General features: G+C 41.6%; 1 protein-coding gene across 4 annotated transcripts in view; it reads left to right on the forward strand.

Moving 5' to 3' along the window:
* rgs3a (regulator of G protein signaling 3a) overlaps nucleotides 1-17,732 on the forward strand; it is a 145,384-nt gene that overhangs the window by 35,673 nt on the left and 91,979 nt on the right. For 2 of the 4 annotated variants that reach the window (XM_035141577.2, XM_035141580.2), the window contains 2 exons: nucleotides 3,575-3,642; nucleotides 17,440-17,521. In XM_035141577.2, the coding sequence (XP_034997468.1) occupies nucleotides 3,575-3,642; nucleotides 17,440-17,521 (150 nt within the window). Of the gene's footprint in view, nucleotides 1-3,574; nucleotides 3,643-12,486; nucleotides 13,339-17,439; nucleotides 17,522-17,732 lie in introns of those variants that run through there. The other 2 variants (XM_035141578.2, XM_047344524.1) reach the window with 1 other exon arrangement.

Raw genomic sequence — 17,732 nt, forward strand, 5'->3', positions numbered from 1 at the left:
AATGAACAGATCAGCATCCCCAGTGCCTCTCAGTCAGCTCAGCTGTTTAAAGCATGACCTTTGTCCCAGATATGGAAAATTGGCAGCTTTAGTTTTAATAAACATGTCAACAAATGTGAACAAGTGGCTCACTGACGGTTTTATCGCAACCGTTGACCGGTTGGCCTGCGGGATTTAGTGGATTATCCAGTATTAGATGTGACATATTTTACAACTGAAATTTGATGGAGGGGGAAAATCACTCCAATCTTTTGCTGGACTACTGAAGGATGAAGATGATCCCCATAGACTTAAGATGGATTGTTTTTTATTGTGTGCGTGTTGGTCAGAAAGTCACTGTGAAACTCGGTTAAACTAAGATTTCCAATGTTTAAGATGGCAGTACAGGATGCGTGTATAACAGCAGGCAGTGTTTCAGTCTACATCACAGTTAGGGCACACACTATAGCTGCAACACTGTGCACAATAATGACCGACCTCATCAAAGAGAACATGTAAAAGAACTGAACTGAATCCAGAGGTTTTATGTTGCTGCACACACTCCACATCGTTCCCCTCATCTAAAGGATCAATTTGTCCATTGACCAACAAAAGCGCCCTCAGGCACAAGACTGAATCCACTCTTTCAGCGTGGTGATGAGCTTCAGATTTACTTGTTGTGTTCACCAAATAGAGCTGCATCAAGAGCTGCAAGGCTGGAGAGTTTGCAAAAGGGACCGCGACTCGAGTGTGAATCGATATATCGGTCGAACAAAACTCTAAATGCAGTCAAAAGGAACCTTTTACTTGTTTAAGAAAGACATTTGGGTCCAAATTGTCAGCATCATGAATCCAATTGTGTGTATTTGCTGCTGTCAGATGTGCACTGAACTCTGGCTGAACTATTTCCATTTCTATTGACTTGCATCATGAGAGAGATGTTGGTTGTTGGCCCCATCACTTCTATACAGTACATTTTGATGTTTATTGCCAGTTCATTACAATCACTTTCTCTATTGACTGTTATTTCTTGGCGTGAGCAGTTTAAACAATCCTCTCCTGATACTTGAGGTGATCTGAAGAGACTCAGTGAATTGAACGGGAGGAAGTCTTCTCCCTCCTTGGTTTTGCCACTCTCTCCATCAAGTGTTTATTTGTTTGTTGGTGACAGGAGGTGAAAAGGGGGAGTGAGTGGGGCAATGTTTGATTTGGGCAGAGTCCAGGGCTATTTATGTTGTGGCAGATCTGAGACTGGTTGATTGAGACAGCCAGCACCTTAACATGTCTTTTCTTTCTTCTTGCCTTTTGCACGTCTTCATTTTCTGCCCCCCCTCCCCCATCTGATTCCACTCTCTGCCTTTCTTTAAGTTCCTCTCTTTCTTATTCCCCTTTTCTGACTACATTGCTTTTTTTTTTACCCAATTCCGGGTTTCTCTTGTGTATACTTTTCCCACTGTCCGGTATTTCCCTCCCCTATTGTTCCTCTTTCTTTCCCCCCATTTTTATGTCAGTCATTCTGGATGTTGCTCGTTGCCAGCTGCTCCCCTCATATGCCCCATGTTACCGATGTCTTAGCCAGACAAAAGGCTCCTCTCCTGGGCTTGAAGCCAGCCAGGTTAGCCCCTCTCTTTAGCTGGACCCCTGGAGGCTTCAGATTCGGGAGTGACAGAATCTTTTTTTTTTTTAAAGCCCCAGGGTTACGATGGCAACCGCAACTATGGGATTGGACCTTTTCCTCTGGGATTAAACTCTGGGGTTAAACTTTAGGGCCACAGAGGAAAGTAGAAACTGTGTCCAAAATCTAGGGAGGTTTTTAAGTTTCGAATCTACTTGTGGACTACGGATACATTTTAAACTCTTTTGCTTTTTTTACTTCTCTTTGCTTGTTTTGCCTGTACTGTACTGAGTGATGCAAAATATTCACATTACAATATGATGTTGAAACTTAAAACTTTTGGCTCTTACAATGTTTCCCATTAACTATCTAGACTGAAGTGGCACTATTGGGTCCTGACACAGTTTCATATTGAACCAGTACTCTCATAATAACATAAGAGATCTCTAACTTGGTGTGTGCAGCACTATTTGCCGCGTGCTCGCTCATGATGTCGTGCTACCGTTGAGAGACGTAGGAGACATCTTGTGTAAATTTAACATTTCCTATTCATAGGAAATCAAATACTATCAGACATTAATAATTATTAAATTCATAGAGTTTGTCTATGATTTAAAACATGTTCAAGTTTCTTTTAATTTGATGTGTCGAAGACTTTTTTGCTTAACAGTTCTTTGTTGCGGTTCACGGACTCAAATCAAGATTATAAATAATAACCATTTGGTTAAGTTCAGGATTCAAATGAGTTGTCACTGTTGTCAACTTCCCGTTCCCGTCAAGATCAGAATTACAATGGCTGCTGGTCATTTTTGGCCATTGGCAAAATGACCAGCAGCTGTTGTTTTTCTTGGTGGGACAAAATGCATGTTCTACTGCCAAGCTTTGTGTAGTCCTGTGTACTTTTATTGTGACTAGTAGTTACAAGAATAACTTGATTTCTCAGACATCTCAAAGCTTCAGTTAGCTTCAGTCAGCAGTAAAACAACAGTGTTGCAACAATTTCAATTTAAACTATATATGTTAAACTATCATTCAGTGCTAAAATGTGTTTTTAACATCCAACCCCAACTCTAAATCTACTTGAGCAAACATTTCAAGGTATTTTTGTGTATATAATGTTGTTGTTCCAATATTTTGCAAGGCTCATAGAAGGTCACTGATCCACTTACACCCTTTCACTTGTGTTGGGGCTGTTCAGACTCGGTTGGCAGAGTTTTGAAAATAACGTTTCACAGTCTGAGGTCAAATCATTTCCATGCTTTGGTCATGGAGGTATGGGTTAGAGATGGAGGAGTATAGAAAGAGGAATGGTAATAACAGCAGGAGGATGGTGCTTTTGTTTGGAGAGGGAATGCTTTGGGTTTTTCTGTGGGAAGTTGTGCAGACAGAGGAAATGTAGAAAGTAAAAAATAAGATGTACTGTATGAAGTGAGAGCTGTCAACCCGTTTAAAAACAGAAGGGAATGCAGTAAGAAGGAGACGGGGAGATCTGCATTGTAGCCCTAAGCTGAATGCTGCCTTTATGAGCAATAGTTAAAAGGACACTGAGGCGTGAGTCCCTGTAACCATAGCAACTTCCCAGGAGCCCTGTGACGGACAGATAATAGAGTGAGAGAGGAGTTCCTTTTCTCTTCTTCACCCCTCCCTCCCTCCCTCCTTCTCACTTGTTCTCACTTCCACTCCTCTCTTGGGCAGTTTGTTGGATCCTCGCATCTTACGGGATTTTCCTTGACTCTGCTGGCCTGTTTTTTGCCTTTTTATGTGCTCGCTTAAGTTTGAACACCAGCCCAGCGACGGCTGCTCCGCTCAGCTGTTGCCATAATTGCTCGTTGTTATCTTTCTGAATCACTTTTTATGGACTCTCAGAACAACTTGGGGATTTTTGTTTTGTGCATCAAGAAAGCTGTTTTGCGTTGGCACAGGGAGAAATGTGCTCCAAAGGCACTGTCTCAGCCCGTGATTCCTTTGTCTACATTTCAGACGCTGTGCTGTCAAACCATGGTGCTGCCCCCGAGACCAATCGCCCTGAGAATATGCAATGCTTAACAGTAAGTACAATCGAATATTTTTAACTTCCTGTGTGTCCGTGCAAAGTTTAATCATGTAGAAGTTTGCCTTTTCTGTTGTGTGTCTGTCTGTCTGTGTGTGTGTGTGGGGGGGTGCATGTCAACTTGAGTAATTGAAATATTGGGGAAGTTTAATTGTGTATATGGACATTAATCTAATAATACTATTGCTGTACTTGGATGTGAGAATGAGAATATCTTTCCATTTCCACTTTCGCTTCTATGTGTTATTATTCATTACGTTTGATCGTGTGCATAATGAATAAATAGGCCTGTATACGATAATACGAAGTAGTTGAGCCGTGACATTGCACCATGTCCAACAAACTCATCATGCATAAACATGCCTTCAGTGAAACATTTACTGCACGAATTCCATGTTACACATTTTCAGCAACTATAGCAACTAATTGAGTCATGTGTTTGTGCTCGGAGCAGTGAATGGAGCAAGATGTCATTTCTTGAAAGACAATATATGTCAAAAGGCTCACTTGAATGTGAGTCACATGTGGAGCAGAATAATGGTTTGTCATGAGAAAGGGGAAAAGTGAAATGTGCAGTCGGATGTGAAGCCAGTTTTCCTTATCTGTTTGTGGAAATCACGAAACCTTCCTGTTCTCTCCTTCTCCTCCCTTTTATCCTTTACATCTTGTGGTTTTAGTTTTGTTGTAATATTTCAAGTCGGACGTTGCTTTAAAGTCCATTTTCTCAATTTCCAAATTGCTGACTGTACAACGTCCGTGCATTAATTAACAATGAATGTGGTAGACCACTTAAACTGTTAACAGAGACACAGGAGGATGACTGATGATACTTTCACGCATTTTACAGCTGTATGAGGAAATAATGATTATTTAAGTAGATTATTTAAGAGTCCACGCTAATGCTGCCAATTCTATTGGGAACTGTCTAGATGACATTTAAAAAAAACGGCTGTAACCTACAGTACATGCACTTGTTGGATAAGCTAGCAAGCAGGCTATATAGCTAGCTCGCTAGCTAGATGCAACCATTTGTTTTAGATGCAGGTGTTCTCCCTCTTCAGCGAACTTCACAATGTCTGTCTCTTGGGTTTTAAGCTACAGTAATAAAGCAGGATAATTTACATCTCGGCTTTTAGTCAAAGACAATGCACTGCAGCATAAGGACCGGCCTTCCCCTCTAATAGATGCCAAAAGCCTTTTTGCCTTCTCAGTAATACAATAATACAAGCCTTAAATTTGAATGTCACTTTTTGCTGAACAAGAGGCAAGTTATTCTTTTTTTTTTACTGAAACTGGAATAACAAAACTTCAAACAAACAAAATATGATCCCTTCTTTCTGACTATACTTAAACATGTAAATAAGTGGCTCTACCACAGCTGTTATTAATGTGATACTGAAAAACAAGATTCTTGCGTTATATAATAACGATAAGAATGATAGCTCTTTTTATTTACACAGAACTTCTAAAGGTCTCATATTATCAGATTTCTTTGTCTGTCTAGGGTCAATACATACATTATGTGAAAGTTTCAAAGTTCTCAATCCACGGAGAAATGTGGAGAAATATTTAGAGACTGTGCATTAAAACAAGCCATCAGGACTGTCGTAACTTTGTGATGTCACAATGACATCGCTAATCATTTGGCTTCTCCTTCTACCTGAACTCTGCTTTATTTTGATCAATCTCTTTTAAGGACTATTGTTTGTTATTATTAGTTAGTTTATGACCTTTCAGCGTTGAACCTTTGTAACACAATTCTTCTCCCAGTTGTTGTATTACTTAAATGTTTTAGGTTCCCTGTTGTATCAATCACGTTGTTTTATGAGTTACTTTAAAACCAGCCATGTTTTTGGCTGTGTCAGGACTGCAAACCTCTCTCTCAGTTAAGTGATGGTATCCACTGACTTAACCTCGCCTTGATGTTGCCGCTATAGTCTCTCGTCTGCACTTCCAATAAATCCCATTCAAATTTACATGTGGTCTTGACATGACGGAAAGGTAGACAACTCCCTTCACCTGGTAATCGACTCACCGTGTTCCCATCTTGCTCTACCAGCTGCCCGATCACTCACCTCCCTGATGTCCCCGATGATCTTGGACTCTGTGACCATGCACGCTCCCCTGGCTGGCCTCAACACACAATGTTCTTGTTTGAGCTCTAGAGAGAAACATGAGAGAGGAGAGAGTGAAAGGTTTTTTTTTACTTAAAACCACAAATATATCTTCTGGATATCAAACCTTCAGATAAAACCCTGCAAATGTGTGAGACATGGGACCTTTAGAGGCACTCAAAGACACTTTACCCTGATAAACCATTAGCAAAAAGAATTCATGGACAAAAACATGTGGGAAAGAGATGGTATTAAAAGTAAGTGCGCAAAAAGGAACAAATACATTAATAAATAGTTAATGGCGGCGTCTTTCAACCATTCCTCTTGTGTCACATCAAAGATAATATTATCTCGTTGCTTATAAATGCTGCATCTTTTTGCATGTTTTTGTTGACGCCACAGCTGTGGATGAAGATTTATAACTCATATTTCTTACTGGATCCCGAGTTGGCACATTTTCCAAGTAACTGTCATGGAAAATTGACTCTGGCTTCTGTTCCCACACGATGCCAACGCAGTTAATGCTTCGGCAAAATCACTTTTACAGGTTCAGATGTATGTGTGACAGGGGGCTATGTTTAGATAGGGGCTGTCATTATTGAAAATCGGGGCGGGGGAAGTCAGCTGGCACTCATGAGGCATATATTATCTTCCTGTTATGGATTTTTTTCTTTGATCCATCACATTTCTGTAAACCCAGGGTATGGAGCAGGCTACATATATCATGAATACTGTATACAAAGACTCAAAGAGATGGGTATCGGACAGCTTTGAAGCCAAATGCACGTTTTTGTCTGCGGCATTTTGTCAGAAAACAGACAGTGCTTCAGTGTAAACAGGAGCCTAATAAAACAAACTGACAGATCCTAAGTAAAGACTCCGTGGAAACCACAACCACACATAGCTGAGTCTGCCATAAGAGAAATGCCCCAGTCTGCTCCAAATACGCTCGCCACAAACAAGAAAGAATTCACATTCACACTCAGAAGTGTAGCCCAGAACATTCAGCTTTCAATCATAAAAACTGCTCAGAGGAAACGCACACAGCAGAACAGGTAATAATCTAAATCATCGGATTAAATGTACAAGCAAAATAGGAATAGGAAGACAACTTAGATTTGGTGCGTTATCAATAATACAGTGGATTTTTACCATTACTCTTGGTGAGTTTTTGAGAGATACTCGCATTAGAAAAACATTTCTCTGAGGTGTTAATGTGTTCAGACCCCAGCAGGCGTTCAACAGCAAAAATCCATCAGTTACGTCGCCTGTGTACTTGAAGTGTTGATAAGTCTTTCGGTGTCCAATTTGCCATTGTTTTCTAGCAGTGCTGCTGTGTGCAGTGAAAAGAAATGGATGTCCTGCAGGGTCATGTAGCACAGGAACAATTTCTCCACAGTCAATCTGTGCCTGAACAAGATCCAAGGTTTGATCATCAACGTACCTTGCAGGGTAACTGAATTCAACAATACTTCACATGAGTGAACAGAGCTTATAATTGTTCAAAATGTATTTTAAGTAACACTGTATGTTGCAGCACAGTGGACATGGTCATTGACTATTGTTTGTCATACACGCGAGGTTCCATGAATGTTACGCAATTAAGAATTGTCTCTCAAAAAAGGAATTGGTTTGTTTGAAATCACTGAACTGTGAGGGATTCAACAAAAAGAGGGCACTTTCCTGTGCTTAGACCCAATAGTCCCATTAAATTCTATCTTGCTGCACCAAATTGCACAAACTCATAGATATCAGTTCCCTTTCTATGCCTTCATCCGTGCATTATTACCTGGGAAAATGTTGAATATGTCAAAAAGCAGTCCGTATCAATCTCTTCCTTCATGTCCCGTCCTTCCACCAACTTTTGTGGAACTCTGTTTTGTAGTTTTTGTGCAAGCCTGATGACAAACCCACAAACCAAGCAACAGACAGGTGTCAAAACACAACCTTCGTTGGTTGAGGTGATAAGTCAATTCTTGCAATGTACATGGACTTGTTAAATACATGTGATCAGTATGACTTCGACACCCGGAGTGGCTGACATTTAGGCCGATTCAGCAGATCAGTGTCTCATTGCAACGTATCCGTGTTTCTTGAGAAAGTTGAAACACTCCAGGATGTGAACTCTGTGGAGAAGCGGTGGTCTCACGGAGCAACAGTAATAAGCCTGACGGGACAGGATTAGACAGAGGTGCTCGATTTACTTTCCCCTTTCACACACTCTTCCTCTCTTTACGCGTAACGCACATTGGACAGACACAGAAACACAAGTCACAACACTACTCTGACACAACACATTTGTGTATTTGATGAGCTGAACTTGGCTCAGTTTATCTTCAGCGAATTCCTGCAAAACAGATTTATAACATTCCTGACATTGCTAACAGAATAAAGTTACTGTACTGTTTCCACTATGAGGCTTTTGAAGTCATACGGAGGGTGAAGAGATGAAGAGCAGCATCGACATGGCAAAGTTCTACATGTGTATTTGTGAATGCTCCTTTCCCCTCTCCATCCTCTTTCCTCCCTCCCCTTTAATTCTTGTTCTCCCTCTTCCTCTTTATCTCCGGGTGAATCAGAGTAACAGATGATTGTGCGGTTTGTGTGGGACCGTCTCAGGGGAGAGTTGAGGGAGGGGGGGGAGAAGCACATTCACAGACTAAATTAAGGGAGAATGGAAAACCTTTCAGACTTTCTTCTCTTTTCTGTACTCATTTTCTGTTGCCTTGTCCTTGCTCCCTTCCAGACCGCTGCGTATGTCCTCCTTCACCATTGTGGCCTCCCCCTCCTCCTCCTCCTGCTGCTTTTCCCTCTCTTTTTTCTCTCTCTGTCACCCCATGGCCATCACCCATGCGGCACAAAGAGCCCTGTGGTATCATTAACTGCCCACTCTTTACCTACTCAAACATTTCAGTGTTTGATGATGGCCTTACACATGAATAATTTCAGTGATTTACACTGGGCTCATTTAAGGCTTTGGACACTTCAGATGTCGGTGAAGATAATACTTCATATCCACAAAGGAATGTCCCTCAGAAAAACCACAAGGCTATTTCAAGAAGATTTTCCTCCGTTCGCCGTCTCCACTTTTACAACTTTCTTCTGCATTTTTACTTAAAATCATTGTTCTTTTGAACTAAGATAATTACCCCGAGTTTGGGATAAATTATGCTTTAAAAATGTCACACAGAATGAACTCTGTTATTTTGCTGTGTGTGACTCACTGCGAGCTCAATGTCTTTTCAATATAATAAAAAGATCTGGCGTTACCATGGTTTGCTTTTAAAGATAAGAGACAGGGGATTGTTGGCATTTGGGATAAACACTAGCCACAGTCACGGGGGTGAAATTTTGTGATGGGAAAATATTGACCCCTGTTTTTAATCTCTGTGATATTTGGAGAATTTGTCAGTGAAAACTCCAGTGTAATTCCTTTTTTAATAGTACATCTAAAGCCCATTTATAGGTATATATATTAGTATAGGTTCAATGTACTTGTCAAAACTAAGATAATAAAGGTTATCACAGATATTTTGACCAAAAAAATGACAAAATGAATGAATACAGAAATGGCCCTTTTCATCGCACACTGTATTTATTTCTTCATTTATTTATGTAGTAAACTATTCATTTCTGCATTCATTTGAATTTTCTTATTCATCTGCATATCTACATATCCTGTCCTTGACAAGAATCAGCTGGAACATCTCCAAAATGACTGTTATCTCTAATCATGACAATGCTCGTCTGAATTACAGATGATAAATTTGACAAGCGCCACCACAACAGTTCATCTGCTCAGAGGCAGAGGGAAAAAACCCTGCTTATGTCATTGGCAAGGAGCACAGAGTTCATGAATATTAACAATAGTCGCGCCCTGGGTTACATGTCCCCCTGCATCACTTTGCTTGTCAGCTAGCATTACCTCCTAAACCATCTCTGAGAAAATGGTTCTGACACTCGTGTCTGACAGGGAAGGAAGGGTGAGGCAAACTAAAAAGAGGACAGTGAGGTTGGATTTTCTGGCCGGTGTCTCAGAATAAATGAAGAATGGTTAGTTTTATTGCCAGGATGTTTTCTTTTGTGAGTATTTTCGGCCCAGGGCCCTAGCTGTCCCTAACCCTGTTCTTTCTAGATGCAGGACGTGTGCGTGCCTATCCTTATAACTTCTGCTAATCTTCTTTTCATTGGAGAGTTCAAGCCAGATACAAGAGAATAAGTGGTCCGTCCATGTGTCAAGACCCTGAAGCCGAACAGTGCATTTAAACTGCTATCAGTGTGTGTGTCTGAGTGAATAAAAGGCTAAAGACATTTGTCCGACTCAGGTTGATATTTCTTAGCTCTATGGCTGAAGAGATGGCAGTGTAGGTGTGTTGGTCGTCAGCCCATTGCTCACTTTGGTACGGATTCTTTGCCGGATTGCCATCATGTTTTTTACAGATGTTCATCATTTTCACACGAGAATGCAGTACATCTACCAGTCAATAATAGATGCAGCCATTAAAGTAAGTATAGACCGTGAACTGTATATAACTCCATCCCACTATCCAGAAATAAAGCCAAATTTCCTGGTTATGAACTCTGCCATCTTGTGCCAATGAGCCAGAATCTGTGCAGTTGTGATGGTGGAGTGTAGAGACGTCCCGTCAGTACACACCCTCGACCAATCTCAGCGTCAATCATGGCGTTTTACCCCGATTCTATAGCATCAAATAACTAATTAAAACCAAACTTACTTGGAAAATGAACACTTGGACAAACATAGGTGTGATAAGAACTACTTTAAATGACAGAAACTATTAAGTTTAATCCATGTTCCATCCGCTAACAAGGAGGCGGAATTAAGAACTTCTATCGCAGCCAGCCACCAGGGGGTGATTGAGACGCTTTGGCTTCTCTTTTTGGGATTGTCTGCTGATAATGTACAATCTATATAGACATTCATGTCCCCCTGGTGAATGGATCATATTCAAATAACTGCAAAACGTACCATAGTATGTTCAGATTCTAGTTTAAAGTTAAACTAAGATGACAAACATTGTGAATATATCTTCCTTTGTCTTTATGAGCATGCTGTGTCCCACTCTTTACTTTTTATACTTCTTTCTTTTATTATTTCTTTCTATAGTTTGTCATTCACTTGAAAGTGTGTTGATGTTCACTAATCTATGCATTTCAAAGATGAATTGATTTGACTTAAACTAATACTCTAATCTGTGGAAGCTTAGCTTTTGTCAGTTGCTTCTACTGTACCCTTGTTATGAATCTATGTCCTTGTCTTCCAACGTTTGTATTTTAAGTGCAACTTGAGCTGTGACCCTGAACTTGGCCTTAGACCCAACTTGTGTGTTCATTGGCGTGAAAGACGCCTCCGCCTTTGATAGCTCTTTATTCAGGTCAGAAAGAGAGAGGGAGGCCGACAGGGAGATGCAGCGAGATCCCACATTACTAACCAACTGACTGGCCTCGTCTGGCTCCTAGACGAGCTTTACAAACTCTTCTTTCACTCCTCTCCCTAAGACATGCTTTCTTCTTTCCCTTTCTTCTCCCCCTCTAATCCGTCCTTCTGCCCATTTAGAGGTGAACAGCGCAGCGTGAAAGGGAGAGAAAGTGTTTTTTGTGTGCTTGACGGGTAACCCTCACCCTTTTGAAAAGGCAAACAGGGAAAAGCTGCCATTACTACTTGCATGAAGGGATCTTAAGACAACGGCCTTTTCTGCCACTTTATTCGCATTGTAGAGACTAGTGCAGCGTCGCTCCTCGTTCACCCCGCTCGTCCTCTGTCACTTCTCTGTCCATGTGTCATTCCATGAGCCAGGCACCTAAACAGTAAAAAAAAAAAAAGAAGAGAGGAGGCCAGCTGGGCATCAATGGGAGTTGCTAGGGGTTAGACTGGCCACTGTTTGAGCCATAATTTAACAAGCTTTTTCCTGCACTGCCGCTGAGGTGTTGTTGTTATTTTTAAGCAGATTACCACCCCTTTCCCAGGCGTGCAGATATTGAAAACAAAAATAATGTTTGGACAAGTGGAAGAGGAGGAGGAGGAGGGGGGACTGTCCCGAGTTCACAGACCTGTGAATTTCCGTACCGTGTGGTTAGAGCGCTGAGGGGGAGCAGCGGAAAGGAAAAGCGGAGGAAATATGGAAGTCGAAAACATAACAAACAAGCATAATGTCTGGACGGAGACTGGAGTGTGGGAGCTGAGGTGGGAAAAGGTCTGATGAGGTGGTCATTTTGATTTATAAGTGTGTGTGTATTTACGTATGTGCTCTCAACAATACTTCTACCATAATCTTTTGGTAAACGTGGTAATATAAAGTTTTTATACATTGTCCTAATCGTTGTGAGAAATCAGAAACATTTTAAGTTAAAATCCACTTTCAATGGTTTTCACACTCCTGTTTACTCGACCATTCCTAATAAAACTCCTGTCTCGCTCACTCTAATTCATAAACGTCACACTTGTGCCACCTATATTAGTCACTTAAGTGTATATTTGCCAAAGACTGAGAGCTAAAGCACCTCTCACAACCTAATAGTGTGGACTCAGGAAGTAAACTGGCCTTATCGGGGGCAGGCACACAAAGTTGTCCTGGCTGTGCGGTGGCGAGGTATGCACAAGTGCATGTGTGCATGTGTGCATGTGTATGTGTGTAGAGGGGATGGGGGGGGTGGCGGCGGTGGGAGGCACTTCCTCCTATTCTTCTGCAGTTGAAGAGTTCCCATGAGTGCCCCAGCCAGGAGCTACAGTGTGGCCCGAGCAGGCTGAGCCAGCGCCAGTCTCGCCTACATGACGCCGACACCACCGCCGCACACTCTCTCACAGCTGATCCCAGGCGCTACTGCAAGCGTTCAGGCCGCAGAGCAAGAAGCTGGACGCTGTCTTACAGGACAGGGCCAATGCAAGAAGAGGGGAGAAGAATGAAAACCTAAAGGAAGGAATCATTGAACTTCACTTTCAAAAGAAATCACGAGGGAGACGTGAAGCTGTGGTTAAAATGATGGGTACCGATGTAGAAACTTGCACACGGGAATATGCATTCATGACTGGAGTTGTTGCAAACAAACCTTGAATGGACAAGAGTGCAGCTGGAGTTCAGTTCGCAGAGTGCTGCCACCAGGAAAATAAATCTAGACTCATTTGAAGAAAGCTGATGCGGAGCGACAGCCAGTTTGGCTGAAAAACGTCTCCAAGGACCATTTTTGTTATACTCGACAGATTCCTGTTTTCCAGCAGAGTGAGAAACAATATTGCTATCAGCAACCATCTATTTCTGGACTGCACTGCCACTCCAGACACTCTTTTTTTGGCTGCCGTCACTGCTGAGATGATCCATAACACCCTGAAGTGCTCCCAGCCGCTCGAGCACAGCCCCAGGAGAACACACTCGCCCGCACAGAGGAGGCTGTGGAGATACTCGGGCTGCAGAGGGGGCGGCCAGGTGGAAAGTCACCGTCGCAGTGTGTGTGTGCTAGCTGCGGACTTAAACCCTGGAGAAGGAGGGAGAGGAGGAGGTGGAGGTGTCCTGCACACCATCCACGGGCTGTGCCACCTGTGCATCGGATGTAGGCTGCCACAGGTGTGTGTTTTTCAGAGAGAGGAAGATAGAAAAAGAGAAAACGTGCGTCGAGTGCACGGTATCAATCAGTGATGTTATAGAGAGAGACTGGTGGAATGAATTACAGCTTTGAAAGTTGCAATCTCTGCGGTCTGCTTTCATAATTAATTGCCAGAAGATAAATTGTATTCCATAATTTATAAAAGGCAAAAGCAGAAAGAGCTGCACATAAAAAATTTAAATGGTAATATCTCTGTTTGCGTACTGTCACATCCAAATATTTTGCCATTGCTGAGTGGGAGAAAAATGCACTTTCAGCTGCCTGTCCAACACGTCCAGGAAAGGAACAACAGCCTGTAAGCGAAACGAAGGAGATTTGGAGGATGTGGTTCCTGAGAGGTGAAGAGCAGCTCTCTCTCTCTCGCTCTCTCTCTCTGTCCTTTACATTATTTATCCTACTCATTGTGAGAGAAGGGGGCTGATGGAGGGAGAGGGAGAGTGGATGAGACGAGACAAATATTTGCTGTGGCGTGAAGCGATGCCACATCCTGCACGTCTGAAATGCACATTTAAAGAGTAGGAAACCAAACTTGACATTGGGGTGGAACAGCTTATTAAAACCATAAGAGAATGAAACAAATAAACTAAGACTGCAGCAGTGAATCAGAGAGAATATTTGTAACACTGGGCTAACGTGACCAAAATGCAGCATGACACTTCACTTCTATGTGTGTGACTGCAGTGTTGGGTGTGCTGTCTTAGTCACTCAACATACTGACCCAGATAACATTGTCTCACCACACACAGTACAGCCGATCTGCTGTGTGCACTTGGGAGATGTTATTTAGTTGTATGCGCACCTGTTGGCGGTGAATGTTATCTCTGCTGCTCTGTTGGAAGGCAGACAAGACGTGTACTGAAATCATCCGGAGGAGACCGGCAGGATTTATTTCTTTGCTCCCGGCTTCATGCGGTCGTGTCTGAGAGGATGGTGGCGCACTGAGGCATGAATGTAAAAAAGGGGAAAGCTTGGTCACACGCACATGAACTCATATACACACACACACAGGTTTCCCCCCCTTGGGTTGCAAGAAAGTTCATATTTTTTTAAGTTTTAGTGTATTTTCTTCTTCCACATGCCCTTTGATTGAATCATCGATTTATCAAGAAAGAACCTAATTTAATTCATCCTGAGAACTGTTCCCATTCATTTATCTTCAGAAATTTGTCTTGAGGATGTAATAAAAAAAACAGTCACTTAGAGAACATTCATACAAATTTATTCTATTATTCTATTGTTCTCTTTTCTGTTTTAGCTTGTGAATAATCCCGCTGTTTTATTGTTGAAGTAGGAAACCGGGCGGGTGGTGCTGCTTCTCTCTGGCAGACCAGAGGGAGCTCCAGTGGTTGGACTTCACAAATTGAATTAATGCTGTAAAAGCTCTGGAGTTTGGATGAATCAGGCGAAATTAGACAGTTCAGAGAGTTCCGCTTGAAAAGGAACACCATGTCTGAAACCTCCTCTGTTAAAAAAGATGGATATATAGATCTCTCTCTCTCTCTCAGCACAGTTAATTTTCATCTTTTTTCAATTTTCTTCAATTGCAAGATGATCCTACAAAACGTTCTGTGACTGGTCGCCTTAATTCCACAGAAATGTTTTTTTTTAATACCATCTGTTCCACTATTTGTCTTTTTCATCTGCTCCCTCACCATCACCACTGTTTAATCCATCTTTTTTAGTTTTTATCCCCGTTTATCGTTTTTCATCTCTTCTTTCACTCTCATTTTCTGTACATGTCATTATTTTCTCTCTCTCTGGTTTTGTCACACAGCCAGACTCAAGGATGATTAGTCTAAACCCGGTCTTGTCATAATACGAAAATATCAAAGCAGCGCACGGCCACAGGTTTAGCAAGTATAATACTGTCTGTACTTATTTTTGCTACAGTTATGAATTAAGAGGAAGAGGTGTGTGTGTGTGTGTGTGTGTGTGTGTGTGTGTGTGTGTGTGTGTGTGTGTGTGTGTGTGTGTGTGTGTGTGTGTGTGTGTGTGTGTGTGTGTGTGTGTGTGTGTGTGTGTGTGTGTGTGTGTGTGTGTGTGTGGGTTCAGCCTCAGAGGAACAAGGTCAAAGCTCTTATCATAACAGTAGCAAGCATCACAGATCGTAGCCTTTAAATAAAGATGGACAAAGCGATTTCCTCCCACTCTCCAGAAATTAAGCTGAAATACCCCAGATCCGAACGCCGCCATTTTGCGACCTAGAGTCTTCACAGTTGAGATCATATGATTGCACTGAGGTCCTGTCGACACACGCTCGACCAATCAATGGTCAAAACCAAACTCTTGAACATACATCAGTGTCATAAAAACACTTTGGCTCATATCCCAACCGTTAATATGGAGGAGGCTGGATTAATGACCTATATTGCAGCCAGCCACCAGGTGGCGATCAAGACGCTTCGCCCTCACTTTGTGGGGAGCTGTCATGTCGTCCATCTTTGTGTTCAGTCAATTTTCTGTCCGTTTACTTGCTGCAACTCAGCAAAAATCCCAAAGACACTGATTTAATCTAAAGAGCAGATTAAGTTTCAGACACATGTCGAACATGGAGATAAAAACAGATGACAGCTGCAATTTCTTTTTGTACGACAGGTATTAAATCCAGTTTTCTTTCTCTGTAGCGTTACATTATATTTTCAGTAGTGTCAGTTTTGATGTAGACAGAAATAGAGACAAAAAAGAGCGACTAAAGAGTATAGAAATGTGGTTTAAAAAAAGAAAAAGTGGCCCCAAACAGTGACAAGGGGCACACAAAATCAGTGGACTATAAGAGACCACAATCGTCCCCGACATTTTAGGGTCATCATGAGCTTCAGGCCCCTGAATAATCCCTATTATTTCTCCGTGTGCTGCATCTTGCTCATGGGCAGACTTTGTAATTTAGCAGGATATACTCATAGTTTTCCTGTGCTAGAAAAAGAAATAGAGATGGCAGGGATGTGTGTGTGTGTTTTGTGCGTGTTCCGAGCTGTGGTTGTCAGCAGATAAGGTTGGAAAGTGAGATGTTTTGGATGGAACCTTGTTGACTTTGGCTCAGACTTTCGAGCACAGGTAGTGAATGACGATGTGGTGGGGGGTCAAAGAGAGAGAAACACAATGGGAAAGAGAGATCAGCATTATCTGTGTGTGTCTGTGCTCTGTGTGTGTGTGCTCTGTGTGTCGATCTGGTACATTTGAGCAGACAAACACTTCGTCTTCGTGCCGTGATGTCGAGATTTGGCAAATTGATGCATTGCTGATTGGATTAGATGAATTGATTCCTGCAAAATCTGTCCAAATCTGTTATTTTTGAAAATAAAGAATTGGATTAAAACACTAGAAATACATGGCAGAACATTCTGACATTAGGCAGAGATGCAATACATGACAATCTTTACTCTGCTGTGGAAAGCTGCTTGCTTCTATGTTTAGAAAAATATTCCGACAATGGATTATAAACTCATTTTTAATGACGACTCGTACATTACTTGATATGAAATTATTTTAAATGAATGTTTTACTATACACAGTTACTTGCTGTGTGCCAGTGTGTGGGATCTCTTAATCTCAGTGGGATTAACCTGGACAAATAAATAATAGTGTATTTCAAGAGGCAGCTGTATTTTGTATAACTCATATTTGATTGCAAAGGAGTAGGTTTTATATTTCTCTATAATAATAATTGTTGTGTCTATGACAGTAAAAATGTGTCTATTTTGTTGAAATGAATGTTTTTGTGTGAGAGAGACTTTCTGTTTCTAAGAGATATAAGTAATCTGTTTGCGGTAGAGTCTGTATATGAAATTCTTCCCACACTACAGAACTCAGAATGCCTTTCTTCCGTCTATCGGAGTTGTTTTTCACATTAATTCAGCTAACTGATTTCACGGGGATTCTTCTCTTATGACAGCTTTAACAGGATGTAGACGCCGGAATCATAATCTACTTCATCATCCCGTAGGAAGGGAGTTTATTTCTCTTTTTGCCAGCATGTTACTTTTGGTTTCTCAGGTAGTGGGCGAAAGAAAGAGATTGTATCTATGTTTAATAAAATAACTGTGTGTGTGTGCGTTCCACAGGTGATCATCCTTCGAGGAAAGGATGGATATGGCTTCACCATCTGCTCGGATTCCCCAGTGAGGGTACAGGCTGTTGATCCAGGCGAGTTTGCATGCACATGTCAGCCTCCTGGGATCTGTCTTTCCAGAGAGAGGCTTCTTTGAGGTCTTTCATGTTGTAGGACTGAAATACCTTTAAAGACGAACCAAGCTTACTTTAACTTTTCCTTAGCGCTTCTCGTTGCAAATTCTTGTTCTAGCACCAACACCCAAAATCCTACATTTCTTAATTTAAAAGTAGACAAAACTAAATT

The sequence above is a fragment of the Hippoglossus stenolepis genome, chromosome 18 (assembly GCF_022539355.2).
Source record: "Hippoglossus stenolepis isolate QCI-W04-F060 chromosome 18, HSTE1.2, whole genome shotgun sequence".
NCBI classification, from domain to species: domain Eukaryota; kingdom Metazoa; phylum Chordata; class Actinopteri; order Pleuronectiformes; family Pleuronectidae; genus Hippoglossus; species Hippoglossus stenolepis.